The sequence below is a fragment of the Neomonachus schauinslandi genome, chromosome 7 (genome assembly GCF_002201575.2).
Source record: "Neomonachus schauinslandi chromosome 7, ASM220157v2, whole genome shotgun sequence".
NCBI classification, from domain to species: domain Eukaryota; kingdom Metazoa; phylum Chordata; class Mammalia; order Carnivora; family Phocidae; genus Neomonachus; species Neomonachus schauinslandi.
This window is the reverse complement of record NC_058409.1, coordinates 31040376-31052849: the sequence shown is the minus strand read 5'-3', so window position 1 is coordinate 31052849 and position 12474 is coordinate 31040376. Positions and strand designations below refer to the sequence as shown.

Genomic DNA, 12474 nt, shown 5'->3' with positions numbered 1-12474 from the left:
TGATGTTGAGGGTCCTTCCATGTGTTCATCTTCCTTGGAGAAATGTCTATTCAAATCTTTGCCCATTTTTAATTGGGTTGTTTGCTTTTCCATTGCTTAATTGTAGCAGTTCTTTATATAACTTGGATACTAATTCCTTACTATATATCTAATTTGTACATATTTTCTCCCATTCCATGGGTTGCCTTTTCTCTCTTGATAGTGTCCTTTCACGCTTAAAAGTTTTTAATTTTGATGAAGTCCAATTAATCTACTTTTTTTTGTTGTTGTCAGTGCCTTTCCATTTCATGGAAATCATTATTAAATCCAATGTCAGAAAGATTTCTCCAATGCTTTCTTCTAAGAATTTTATAGTTTAGCTCCTACATTTAGGTCTTTTTTTAAATTTATCTGAGAGAGAGTGAGAGAGAGAGCATGAGTGGGGGGGAGGGGTAGAGGGAGAGGGAGAAGAAGGCTTCCCACTGAGCAGGGAGTCCAACGCAGGGCTTGATCCCAGGACCCTGGGATCATAATCTGAGCCAAAGGCAGATGCTTAATGGACTGAGCCATCCAGGTGCCCCTCCTACATTTAGGTCTTTGATCCATTTTGAGTTAATTTTTGTACATGGTGCTTAGTAAGGGTTCAACTTCATCCTTCTGCATGTGGATATCAATTTTTCCCAGTATCTTTTATAGAAAATTATGATAAAAAAAGATATAAAATATGACAGCATATACATAGACACATGGAAGAAGGGGAGGAAAAAAGAGAAAGAATGCATTTGGAGCCTTTCTCTTCTATTTTTGGGGATAGTTTGAAGAGAATAGGTATTAACTTCTTTAAATATTTGGTAAAATTCACCTCTGAATGCATCTGGTCCTGGACTTTTATTTTTTGGTAGTTTTTTTCTTACTGATTCAACTTTATTCATAGTCATTAGTCTGTTCAGATTTTACATTTCTTTCTGATTCAATTTTGGAAGGCTGTATGTTTTTAGGAATTTATCCATTTCTTACAGATTTGTCCAATTTATTGGCATATATTTTTCATTGTACTTTCTTTTTTGTTTTCTAAATTTAAATTCAGTTGATTAACATATAATGTATTATTAGTTTCAGAGGTAGAGCTCAGTGGTTCATCAGTTTTATATAACACCCAGTGCTCAATTTGAGAAGCAAGGCAGAGGATCACAGGGGAAGGGAGGGAAAAATGAAACAAGACGAAACCAGAGAGGGAGACAAACCATAAGAGACTCTTAATCTCAGGAAACAAACTGAGGGTTGCTGGAGTGGAGGGGGGTGGGAGGGATGGGGTGGCTGGGTGATGGACATTGGGGAGGGTATGTGCTATGGTGAGTGCTGTGAATTGTGTAAGACTGATGAATCACAGACCTGTACCCCTGAAACAAATAATACATTATATGTTAATAAAAAAATATTTTAAAAAGGAAAAAAAGAAGAAAAATACCCAGTGCTCATTACATTATGTGCCCTCTTTAATGTCCATCACCCAGTTACCCCATTCCCCAACATCCCATCCCCTCCAGCAACCCTCAGTCTTCTTCCCATGATGAAGAGTCTCTTATGGTTTGCTTCCTCTCTGATTTCATCTTGTTTTATTTTCCCCTCCCTTCCCCTATGTTCCTCTATTTTGTTTCTTAAATTCCATATATGAGTGAAATCATATGATAATTGTCATTCTCTGATTGACTTATTTCGCTTGGCATAATACCTTCTAGTTCCATCCACATTGTTCCAAATGGCAAGATTTCATTTTTTTTTTTTAATGGCCGAGTAGTATTCCGTTGGATATATATACCACAACTTCTTTGTTCACTTATCAGTCAGTGGACATCTGGGCTCTTTCCATAGTTTGGCTATTGTGCACATTTCTGCTATAAACATTGGGGTGTAGATGCCCCTTCTGATTAGTACATTTGTATCTTTGGGGTGAATACCCAGTATTGCAATTGCTGGTTTGTAGGGTAGCTCTATTTTCAACTTTTTGAGGAACCTCCATACTGTTTTCCAGAGTGGCTGCACCAGCTTGCATTCCCACCAATGGTGTAAGAGGGATCCCCTTTCTCTGCATCCTCGCCAACATCTGTCGTTTCCTGATTTGTGAGGTGATATCTCATTGTGGTTTGATTTGTATTTCCCTGATGCCCAGTGATGTGGAGTATTTTTTCATGTGTCTGTTGGCCATTTGGATGTCTTCTTTGGACAAATGTCTGTTCATGTCTTCTGCCCATTTCTTGATTAGATTATTTGTTCTTTGGGGGTTGAGTTTGATAAGTGCTTTATAGATTCTGGATACTAGCCCTTTATCTGATAAGACATTTGCAAATATCTTCTCCCATTCTGTTGGTTGTCTTTTGGTTTTGTTGACTGTTTCCTTTGCTGTGCAAAAGCTTTTTATCTTGATGGTCTCAATAGTTCATTTTTGCCTTTGTTTCCCTTGCCTTTGGAGATGTGCCTAGCAAGAAGTTGCTGCAGTCGAGGTCACAGAGGTTGCTGCCTATTCTCCTCTAGGATTTTGATGGATTTCTTTCATCCATTTTGAGACTATTTTTGTGTATGGTGTAAGGAAATGGTCCAGTTTCACTCTTCTGTATGTGGCTATTTTTCATTGTACTTTCTTATTATCCTTTGTATTTCTGTGGTGTCGGTTGTTACTTCTCTTTTGTTCCTGATTTTATTTATTTGGGTCCTTTCTCTTTTTTTCCTTGATGAGTCTGGCTAAGGGTTTATCAAGTTTGTTTATCTTTTGAAAGAACCAACTCTTGATTTCATTAATTAGTTCTTTTTTATTTTTTTGGTCTCTGTCATTTATTTCTTTTAAAAAAATCTATTTATTGGGGCGCCTGGGTGGCTCAGTCATTAGGTGTCTGCCTTCGGCTCGGGTCATGATCCCGGGATCCTGGGGTTGAGCCCTGCATCAGGCTCCCTGCTCAGCGGGAAGCCTGCTTCTCCCTCTCCCACTCCCCCTGCTTGTGTTCCCTCTCTCGCTGTCTCTCTCTCTGTCAAATAAATAAATAAAATCTTTTTAAAAAATCTATTTATTATTATTATTATTTTAAAGTAAACTCTACGCCTACCATGGGGCTTGAACTCATGACCCCAAGATCAAGAGTTGCATGCTGTTCCAACTGAGCCAGCCAGATGCCCCTCTGTCATTTATTTCTGCTCTGACCTAATTATTTCCTTCCTTCTGTTATTTCCTTCCATCTTGGGCTTTCTTTGTTCTTTTTCTAGTTCCTTTAGGTGTAAGGTTAGGTTGTTTATTTGAGTTTTTTCTTATTTCTTTAGTTAGGCTTGTATCATTATGACCTTTCCCCCACTGAATGGTCTTGGCACACTTGGGACAAAAAAAAAAATCGTTTGAGGGCGCCTGGGTGGCTCAGTTGGTTAAGCAACTGCCTTCGGCTCAGGTCATGATCCTGGAGTCCCGGGATCGAGTCCCGCATCGGGCTCCCTGCTCGGCGAGGAGCCTGCTTCTCCCTCTGACCCTCCCCCCTCTCATGTACTCTCTCTCATTCTTGCTCTCTCAAATAAATAAATAAATCTTTAAAAAAAATCGTTTGACTATATATTGAGGGTTTATTTCTGGGCTCTCTATTTTTTTCTAAGATTGATTTAAGATTAATCTTAGAGATAATGAGAGGGAGAGAGTGAGCGAGAGCCCAGGGGGAGAGGCTGCAAGAGAGGGGAGAGGGAATCCTAAGCAGACTCTGAGCTGAGTGTGGAGCCCAACTTGGGGCTCGATGGGGGCTCAATCCCCCGACCCTGAGATTACAACCCGGAGATCAGGACCTGAGCTGAAACCAAGAGTTGGACCCTAAATTGACTGAACCACCTAGGCACCCCACTGGGCTCTCTATTGTATTCCATTTGTACATTTGTCTGTCTTTATGCCAGCATCACACTGTTTTGATTACTGTAGTTTTATAATAAAGTTTGAACTCAGGAAGTGTGAATCCTGAGTTTGCTCTGCTTTTTCTAGATTGTTTTGGCTATACAGGGTTCCTTGAGATTTCATATGGATTTCAGGATAGGTTTATCTATTTTTGCAAAAAAAGTCGTTGGGACTTTGATAGGGATGGCATTAAATCTGTAAATCATTTTGGGTAGGATTGACATTTTAACAATATTAATTAAATCCTCTAATCCATGAACACAGAATGTCTTTCCATTTATTTGTGTATTCTTTAATTTCCATCTGCAACATTTTGTAGTTTTCATTGTACAAATCTTTCACTTCCTTTGTTATGTTCTTTTTTTTTAAGATTTTATTTTTTTATTTGACAGAGAGAGACATAGTGAGAGAGGGAACACAAGCAGGGGGAGTGGGAGAGGGAGAAGCAGGCTTCCTGCGGAGCAGGGAGCCCAATGTGGAGCTCGATCCCAGGACTCTGGGATCATGACCTGAGCCAAAGGCAGACACTTAGTGACTGAGCCACCCACGCGCCCCTGTTATGTTATTTCTGATTATGTTATTCTTTCCGATGTTATTGTGAATGCAATTATTTTCTTAATTTCCTTTTCAGATTGCTTATTGTTAGTGGATAGAAATGCAACTGATTTTTGCATGCTGACTTTGTATCCTTATACTTTTTGAGTACATTATTAGCTCTAATAATTTTTGTGTGGAATCGTTAGGATTTTCTAATTATAAGGTTTTATCATCTGTGAACAGGGATAATTTTATTACTTCTTTTCCAATTTGGATGCCTTTTATTTCTTTTCTTGCTTAACTGCATTGGCTAGGACATCCACTACTATGTTGAGTAGAAGTGGAGAAAGTGGGCACCCTTGCCTTGTTCCTTGTCTTACTGGAAAAGCTTTCAGTCTTTTACAAATGAGTATGATGTTTACTATGGGTTTTTTACATGTGGCTTTTATTATGTTAAAGTTGTTTTATTCTATTCCTAGTTTGTTAAGTGTTTTTGTCATGAAAGGGTCAAATAGAATTTTAAGAATTAAAGTTTATAATTATTCAAATAAAAACCCAAGGAATGACTTAAATAGTAAACTAGACATAGTTGAAAAAAGTTAGTAAAGTAGTGAGGAAAATTGAATAAATCATTCAGGATTCAGCATGGGGAAATAGTAAGTATAAAATAGAGGCAAAGAGATATGGATGATTCAACATATTTTTAATAGGGGTTCTAATTAGGAATAATGACAAAAAATGGTGGGAAGCCAATATTCCATGAGCTACTGGTTGAACATTTTTCAGAATTAGCATAAAACCTCAGATTAAAGAAGTGTACTATGTCCCAAACAGGAAAAATAAAGAAAACACACACACACACACACACACGTAAAAGGGCAGAACCTAGAACAATGTGATTGTCTTAAAAGACACGAGAGATAAGATAGGTTTCTGGGGCACCTGGGTGGCTCAGATGGTTAAGCGTCTGCCTTCGGCTCAAGTCATGATCCCAGGGTCCCGGGATCCAGCCCGGCCAGCTCCTGGCTCAGTGGGGAGCCTGCTTCTCCCTCTCCCTCTGCCTCTTCCCCTGCTCATGCTCTCTCTCTCTCTGTATCTCTGTGTCTCAAATGAATAAATAAAATCTTTAAAACAAAAAAAGACAGGTTTCTAACAAAATCATGAAAAGCAGCCTGACAGAACTTTTTATCAGTATATGAAAGCCAGAAGACTATGGAAAAATGTCTAATAATTGTCAATCTGTAATTCTATACACAGCTAATCTGTCATTTCAAACTAAGGGTGAAATTAAGACAATTTTACATATACAAAGTGTCTTACTTTCATAAGGCTGCCATAACAAAGTACTATAAACTGGGTAGCTTAGAACAACAGAAATTTATTTTCTCACAGTTTTAGAGGCTAGATGACCAAAATCAAGATGTTGACATTGTCATTGTCCCTCTAAAAGCTAGAGAGGGTTTCTTGCCTTTTTCAGTTTCTGATAGCCAGAAGGATAACTACAATCTTCACATGGCATTCTTCTGTTTCTTCACATAGTCCTCTTTCTGTGAATGTCTAAGTCTAAATTTCCCCTTTTTATAAGGACACCAGTCATTATTGTGCTATGGTATGTTTGTGTACCCCCAAAATTCATATGTTGAAATCTTAACCCACAAACACGATGGCATTAGCAAGTGGGGCCTTTGGGAAGTGCTTAAGTCTTGAGAATGGAACCCTTACGAATGGGAGTCATGTTCTTATAAAAGAGACCCCACAGAGGTCTTCCACTCTTTCTTGTGAGAACACAGCAAGAGGTCAGAAGTCTGCAACCCAGAATATGGCCCTCATTCAACCATGCTAGCACCCTGATCTTGAACTTCTAGTCTCCAGAACTATGAGAAATAAACGTTTGCTGTTTATAAGCCATCTAGTCTGTGGTATTTTGTTATAGCAGCCTGCAGGACTAAGACATATTGGATTAGGGCAACCCCAACAACCTTATTTTAACTTGATTACCACTGTAAAGACTTGATTTCCAAATAGATGACATTTGGATGTACTTCAACTCATCTTTTTTGGGGGGGACACAATCAAACCTATCATACAAGGCTAAGAGTTTACTCTCCAAGACTCTTCCTGAAAGAATCTACTAAAAGACTTACTTCATCAAGAAGGAAATTAAACTCAGGAGGAAGGAGTGGTATGCAAAAAGGAACAATGGCCAGAAAAATTGAGAGAAGATTCTTTCTTAAGGTCCCACTGCTTTTAAGTAGTGCAGGCAGTATTTGAACCCAGGTTGTCTGACACCTTAGCCTATGCTTCTAACTTTGACATTACATACGCCTCTATGAGGAGTGTTTTAAAATCCCATGAGGTAATGTACAGGTAAGTGTCTGAGACTTTCTTTGAATTTTAATTTTTAGTCATTATTAATTAACTATCTATAACGAAGTTCTAAGAAGGTCCCAGAGTAGAATTAGGCCTTTCTTTTCTTTACCAGATTAGAGAAAAATGGCTAGTTTTCTTCTGTAGAATTTATTCTTACTGAGTGTTTATTTTGTATTTCTTCTCTGTGAGGCACTGTAATCAGTGTTTTGGGTATAAGTGGGAGAACCATTATTCCATAGTTCTTGATTTCAAGGAGCTTAGAGTTTAATAAGAATTTTTTTTTTGGTAGGAGATCCTGGGTGGCTCAGTTGATTAAGCGTCTGCCTTTGGCTCAGGTCTTGATCCCAGGGTCCTGGGACAGAGTCCCACATAGGGCTCCTTCCTCAGCAAGTAGTCTGCTTCTTCCTCTGCCTGCCAATCCCCCTGCTTGTGCTCTCTATCTCTCTCTGAAAAATAAATAAATAATATCTAAAAAAAAAGAAAAAGTTTTCTTTTTTTTAAGGTAGGAAGTATCATGTACCTCAGAAAGGAACAGATGTAGTCTTTTTTTTTTTTTTAAAGATTTTATTTATTTATTTGACAGAGAGAGTCACAGCGAGAGAGGGAACACAAGCAGGGGGAGTGGCAGAGGGAGAAGCAGGCTCCCCGCCGAGCAGGGAGCCCGATGCGGGGCTCGATCCCAGGACCCTGGGATCATGACCTGAGCCGAAGGCAGCCGCTTAATGACTGAGCCACCCAGGCGCCCCAGAACAGATGTAGTCTTGAAGAGAGTTCAGAGGAAAGATTATTTTTGGTCTCTGTGATGAATGATACAAAAAGGCAAAAAAGATAATGGGAGAGGTGGCCTGCTTCCTAGACCTTGAAAGACAAACATAATAATGCTAACTACATCAACTTAACTATAACTATTGAGTACCTACTGTGAGCATGGTGCTATGCTTGGAGCTTTTCCCAGTCTTATTCCCTAAAATAAATGTGTGAGGTCAATATTGTTACTCTCAAATTAAATAAGGACACAAACTCTACTGTCACACAGCTACTGAAGTGGAACCAGACAGACCTAGGCAAGAGCAAACACTGAATCCAGAGCTAGCTGGATCCAAATTCCCTGCCTTTCCCCCTCTCTCCCAAGTTTTTAGAGTCGGTAAAACATCCATTTCTTCCGTTTCTAAAAGTCTAATTACTATTCATCTTCTGGTTGAAATGTAGTCTGCAGGTGGACTTGCATCAGGTCATAAAGGGAGTTTGGGAAAACACAAACTTCCAGGCCCCAATTTCAGATATTTTTAAGTAATTAAGTCTGGGATGAGGACCAGAGACTCTATACTATGATTTTTAAAAATATTTATTAGAGAGAGAAAGCATGAACGCAGGCGGAGGGGCAGAGGGAGAACCCAAAGCAGACGCCCTGCTCAGCGTGGAGCCCAGCGCAGGGCTCAATCTCAAGACCCCAGAGATCACCACCCAAGCAGAAATCAAGAGTCAGGACCTTCAAGCGACTGCACCACCCATACACCCCAGAGAATCTGTATTCTTTCAGCAAATTTATTTGGCTTCTCTTGAGAACCACTGTGTCTAGAAGGTCTTCCAGAAGATTTCAGTAGAAATAAATTCTTTGGAAGAACACTTCTACTAAAACTTCTGGACTTCTCCATACTGGCATGCCTGAGGCTGAGGTTGATTCTTCTACTTCCCCGACAGCACAGAGACTAGTTAAAGTAATGAATGCCTGAAGAAGTTTTGGCCTGATCTACTTACAACTCTAGTCACCAAGCACTAACTAAGCTACTTGTCAAAGCGCTTAAAACCACACTGAGAATCTGCGTGCCAAGCCTGATAAATCACGTGGGGAAAACGTAATCTGTATTCGTTACATTTCTAGAAGCCGGGCTAGTCCGACTCGTGCGCAGGCGCAGAAGGAAAAGGACAGTCGAACCGCCAAGGCTTGCCCCTCCTCCATCCTCTTTCTGGCTTTATCGTACTGCGCAGGCGCACTGAGCAAACCAAGATGGCGGCTCCCGTGGATCTGGAGTTGAAGAAGGTAAAAGAGGGTCCTGACCTGCCACAGGCTTCTCTTTGGGAAGCTAAGGGGATATATCAAATGATGCTCGAGTCCTGAGGAAGGCAAGAGGCCCCAGGGAACTGGGGAGTGATTTCCCAGAGTCCTGAGGCGGGACCAGGTCTTCTTAGGTTGGCGTGGGGGGCGAGCAACTCTTTCTGGGTAAGAGCCGGTTGGGCTGGTCTGGTTGTCTCGCGGGCCGGTAGCTGGCCTGTTCTCTCGTTCCGAGCTCCAGAGCCGTTTCGTTGTGTGGAGGCTTCAGTTCCATAGTAAGGCCTGAAGTAAGCGTTTCAAATTGGAGACCCTTCGGACCGCTTGCCTGAGCTGAGGCATCTGTAATTCTAAATCCTCATTTGCTTTAAAAATTCCCAAGTCCACTCTGTGTTTTTAGGCCACTTACTTGGTCCTGTAGCGTGAAAGGTCGCAGCATCTACATACAGGTCAGAGTTAGAGAGTCTCATAGCAATGTTAATATCAGAGCTTTAACTCCCAGCCCTACTCCCCTTCCCCTTTTCTTGAAGGACTTGTCAAAAAAAGAAACAGGTCCGTAAAATTTTCCAAATATAATCTGTATCAGAAGGAATTGGGCTCCTCTCTTCAAACAGTTGCTTATAAATGTGTTTAGTCAAAAGCGTTTTCGCCATCTAAGGGTTGTCAGGGAAAGGATCCTGGACTTCTACTTTAAACCTGTACTTTTTCTAGAAAAGGAAACTGAGTTCCAGAAAAGATTTAGTCAAAAGTTGGGACTAGAATCCACTGTTCCTTACTTTACTCCACACCTTTTGATGATTTAGATTCTTCAGAAGAGCAGATTTTGCGTCTTAATATTTCTTCTGGTCAACCTTTTTATATGAAATAGGACAGCTGGGCTAGTTGTTGCTCCTAATAAATGAAGCTGTTTGTTATTAACCGGAGGATATATGTGTATGTAACTTGCTTTTTGTCTTCTTTTGAAACTTGTAAATTTAGTCTTTTTTTTTTTTTTTTTTTTAAACTGTAAAGGGTACCTAACAGACCTCTACATTTTTCTTTTTCTTTTTTTTTTTTTTTAAAGCTTTTATTTATTTATTTGAGAGAGAGAGAGCATGAGACGGGGAAGGGTCAGAAGGAGAAGCAGACTCCCTGCTGAGCAGGGAGCCCGATGCGGGACTCGATCCCGGGACTCCAGGATCATGACCCGAGCCGAAGGCAGTCGCTCAACCGACTGAGCCACCCAGGCGCCCTAAATTTAGTCTTTAACGTGTTCTCTAATGCTGTAATATCTCAGCTTGAACAATTACCAGCTTCCTTAGCAAAGTGTGTACAGAACAGTCAGGTAATTTTACATGCAAAACAAAATTCATTTTAAGAATTCTTAACGAATTCTAAAAATTTACCTTTTTTTTTTCTGTTAAGAGTTCAAAGGTAAGTCGGGGTTTAGTGAAAGAGTAAACAGTTGAGTACAGCTGTGAATAGTCTTAGCTCACAGTATTTGAATTCGTTAAGAAACCCCTGGGCAATGAATGCAAACTAAGAAAATGATTGGAGACTTAAATTGGGTAGTTTTGAGAGCTAATTAAATTAACTAAAAAAAAACTTGTTTAAAGGTTTTATCTTCTAATATCTTTATAAGATCTTTGTTGTTGTTGTTGTTGTTGTTGGAGACTAATAGGAAGTTTCAGGCACCTCTCTCCCCAAATCAGTCTTTGGAAACCTACTAGTAGGGGAGAACAAAGTCAGAAAAAAGTTTAGTAGCCTTTGCCTTGTATTGTTGCAGTCACAGATGTTATTATTATGGAATAAATTTGACAGCATCTGAAAGTCATTCCAGGCACTTCAACAAGAGTATCCAAGAACTGTGTTTAAGTGTACATGAGGGTCAAATTTGGCTTGGTATGTGGATATGAATATCATGGTGCAGTTCTTCTACCAATGCTTTGAATTTTTTTGGTTAGTTTTTTATCTTTATCTCAAAAATATTTGTATTCTGAATATTACTGTAGACAGTAGAATAGAAACATTCCTGAACTAGGGGTCAGAAGAAATGGATTTAAGTACCTGCCTTTCCACCTAATAGTTGTTCAACCCTGTGCAAGCCACTTTTATCTCTTCAACAAATTTAGTTACTTTAACTTGTAAAGAGTGATGATGAAACTGCCATCCCTAACTCATAGGATTATTGAGAAGAGTAAATGAGATACTATATTCAATGTTCTCATATTAATATTCCCTTGTTAGTATTTCAAACAAATGTGAGAAAGTGTTTTGAAATCTAGTCATGTAACACAAATGAAGTGAGTCGTTGTATTTGTGGTTCTTGTTTTGAATCTCTGGATTTCATCCTCTGACTCTTGCATTTATTGTTTTTATTACTGCTTGGATACCTGCTTTTTCATAAGGTTATTTAATGTGCATTTGTTCTGCTTCAAATAGACTGCATCTTCTGAGGACAGGATAAGCTCATTATTTAGTATGGTGGCTTGATTGTTTACAATTATATTGACTTTTACTGATGTTTGTGTTGGTAAATTTAACAGCTTTGTCTCTGGTTAATATGCTTTATTTTAATGTGTTTGGATTTGACTTAAGTGTTTCCTGTAAAATGTTTCACCCACTAAATCAAGGACTTGTTTTTATTAGGCCTTCACAGAGCTTCAAGCCAAAGTTATTGACACTCAACAGAAGGTGAAGCTTGCAGACATACAGATTGAACAGCTAAACAGAACGAAAAAGCATGCACATCTTACAGATACAGAGATTATGACTTTGGTAGATGAGACTCACATGTTTGAAGGTGTAGGAAGAATGTAAGTAAAATATATCCTTAAGGGGGTTATTGTGGGAGAGTTTTTGTCTAGAGTTTGTTCATTTTAAAACTTGGGTTAAAGTATCATAGTAGTTTTGAGGATCATCGAGTCAAAAAAAAATGCTAACTGAACCCCAGAGAGATGTGTTTAATATTAGATTTTGAAGTACATTTCTTAAATATTTTCCTGTTCTTCTCTCTGTGATCAGGTAGGTACTTAAGTGTATAACTTCAATGACAAAAATATGATTTGTCATGAAAAGATGTTTATAGTAATTTTGTGTGTGAAGATTTATTTAAGTAGTTGTAGTTTTAACTTTCCCTATGCTACCTGATTTATTAGGAATCATACAAATCCTAGATCTTTTAGATGTTTGTCCAGTGTTGTAAAATAAAAATAGATTCATTTATCATTTAAATAAACTCATCCTATCATACATGAGAAATCAAGGTTAATTTGCCCTTTGTTTGTTCTAATTGTTATATTATTAACCACCCACACTGCACTTTTCTTCTTTTAAGAAATACATTACCCTTGTGAGGGAGAATAGATCTGCTTCGCCTTCTCTAAGCAGTAAATAAGGAATGGAAAAGCCCTTAACTACAGGTCACATTCCATTACAATGAGCTAAAAGGAGAAGACTGATTTTTTTTTTTTTAAGTGGGGGAGGTACAAGAGGAGGGTTTTTCTGGAATTTGGTCTTTGAATATTATTTAGTAAGTGGACCGTTACTTCAAGTTTGGAGATCTTTTAGTTGAGTGGAATTTGACCTCGGTCTTAGGATGACTTGTTTTGTGATTGATTTGAAGGAAGCGTAACATGTGTAA

General features: G+C 38.9%; 1 protein-coding gene across 1 annotated transcript in view; it reads left to right on the top strand.

The window, feature by feature from the left end:
• The first annotated feature begins 8775 nt into the window (after window positions 1-8775).
• PFDN1 (prefoldin subunit 1) overlaps window positions 8776-12474 on the top strand; it is a 71071-nt gene continuing 67372 nt past the window's right edge. Inside the window, exons 1-2 of the mRNA XM_021701833.2 lie at window positions 8776-8843; window positions 11481-11647. Coding sequence (XP_021557508.1) covers window positions 8811-8843; window positions 11481-11647 — 200 coding nt within the window. The 5' untranslated portion in view covers window positions 8776-8810. The remainder of the gene's footprint in view (window positions 8844-11480; window positions 11648-12474) is intronic.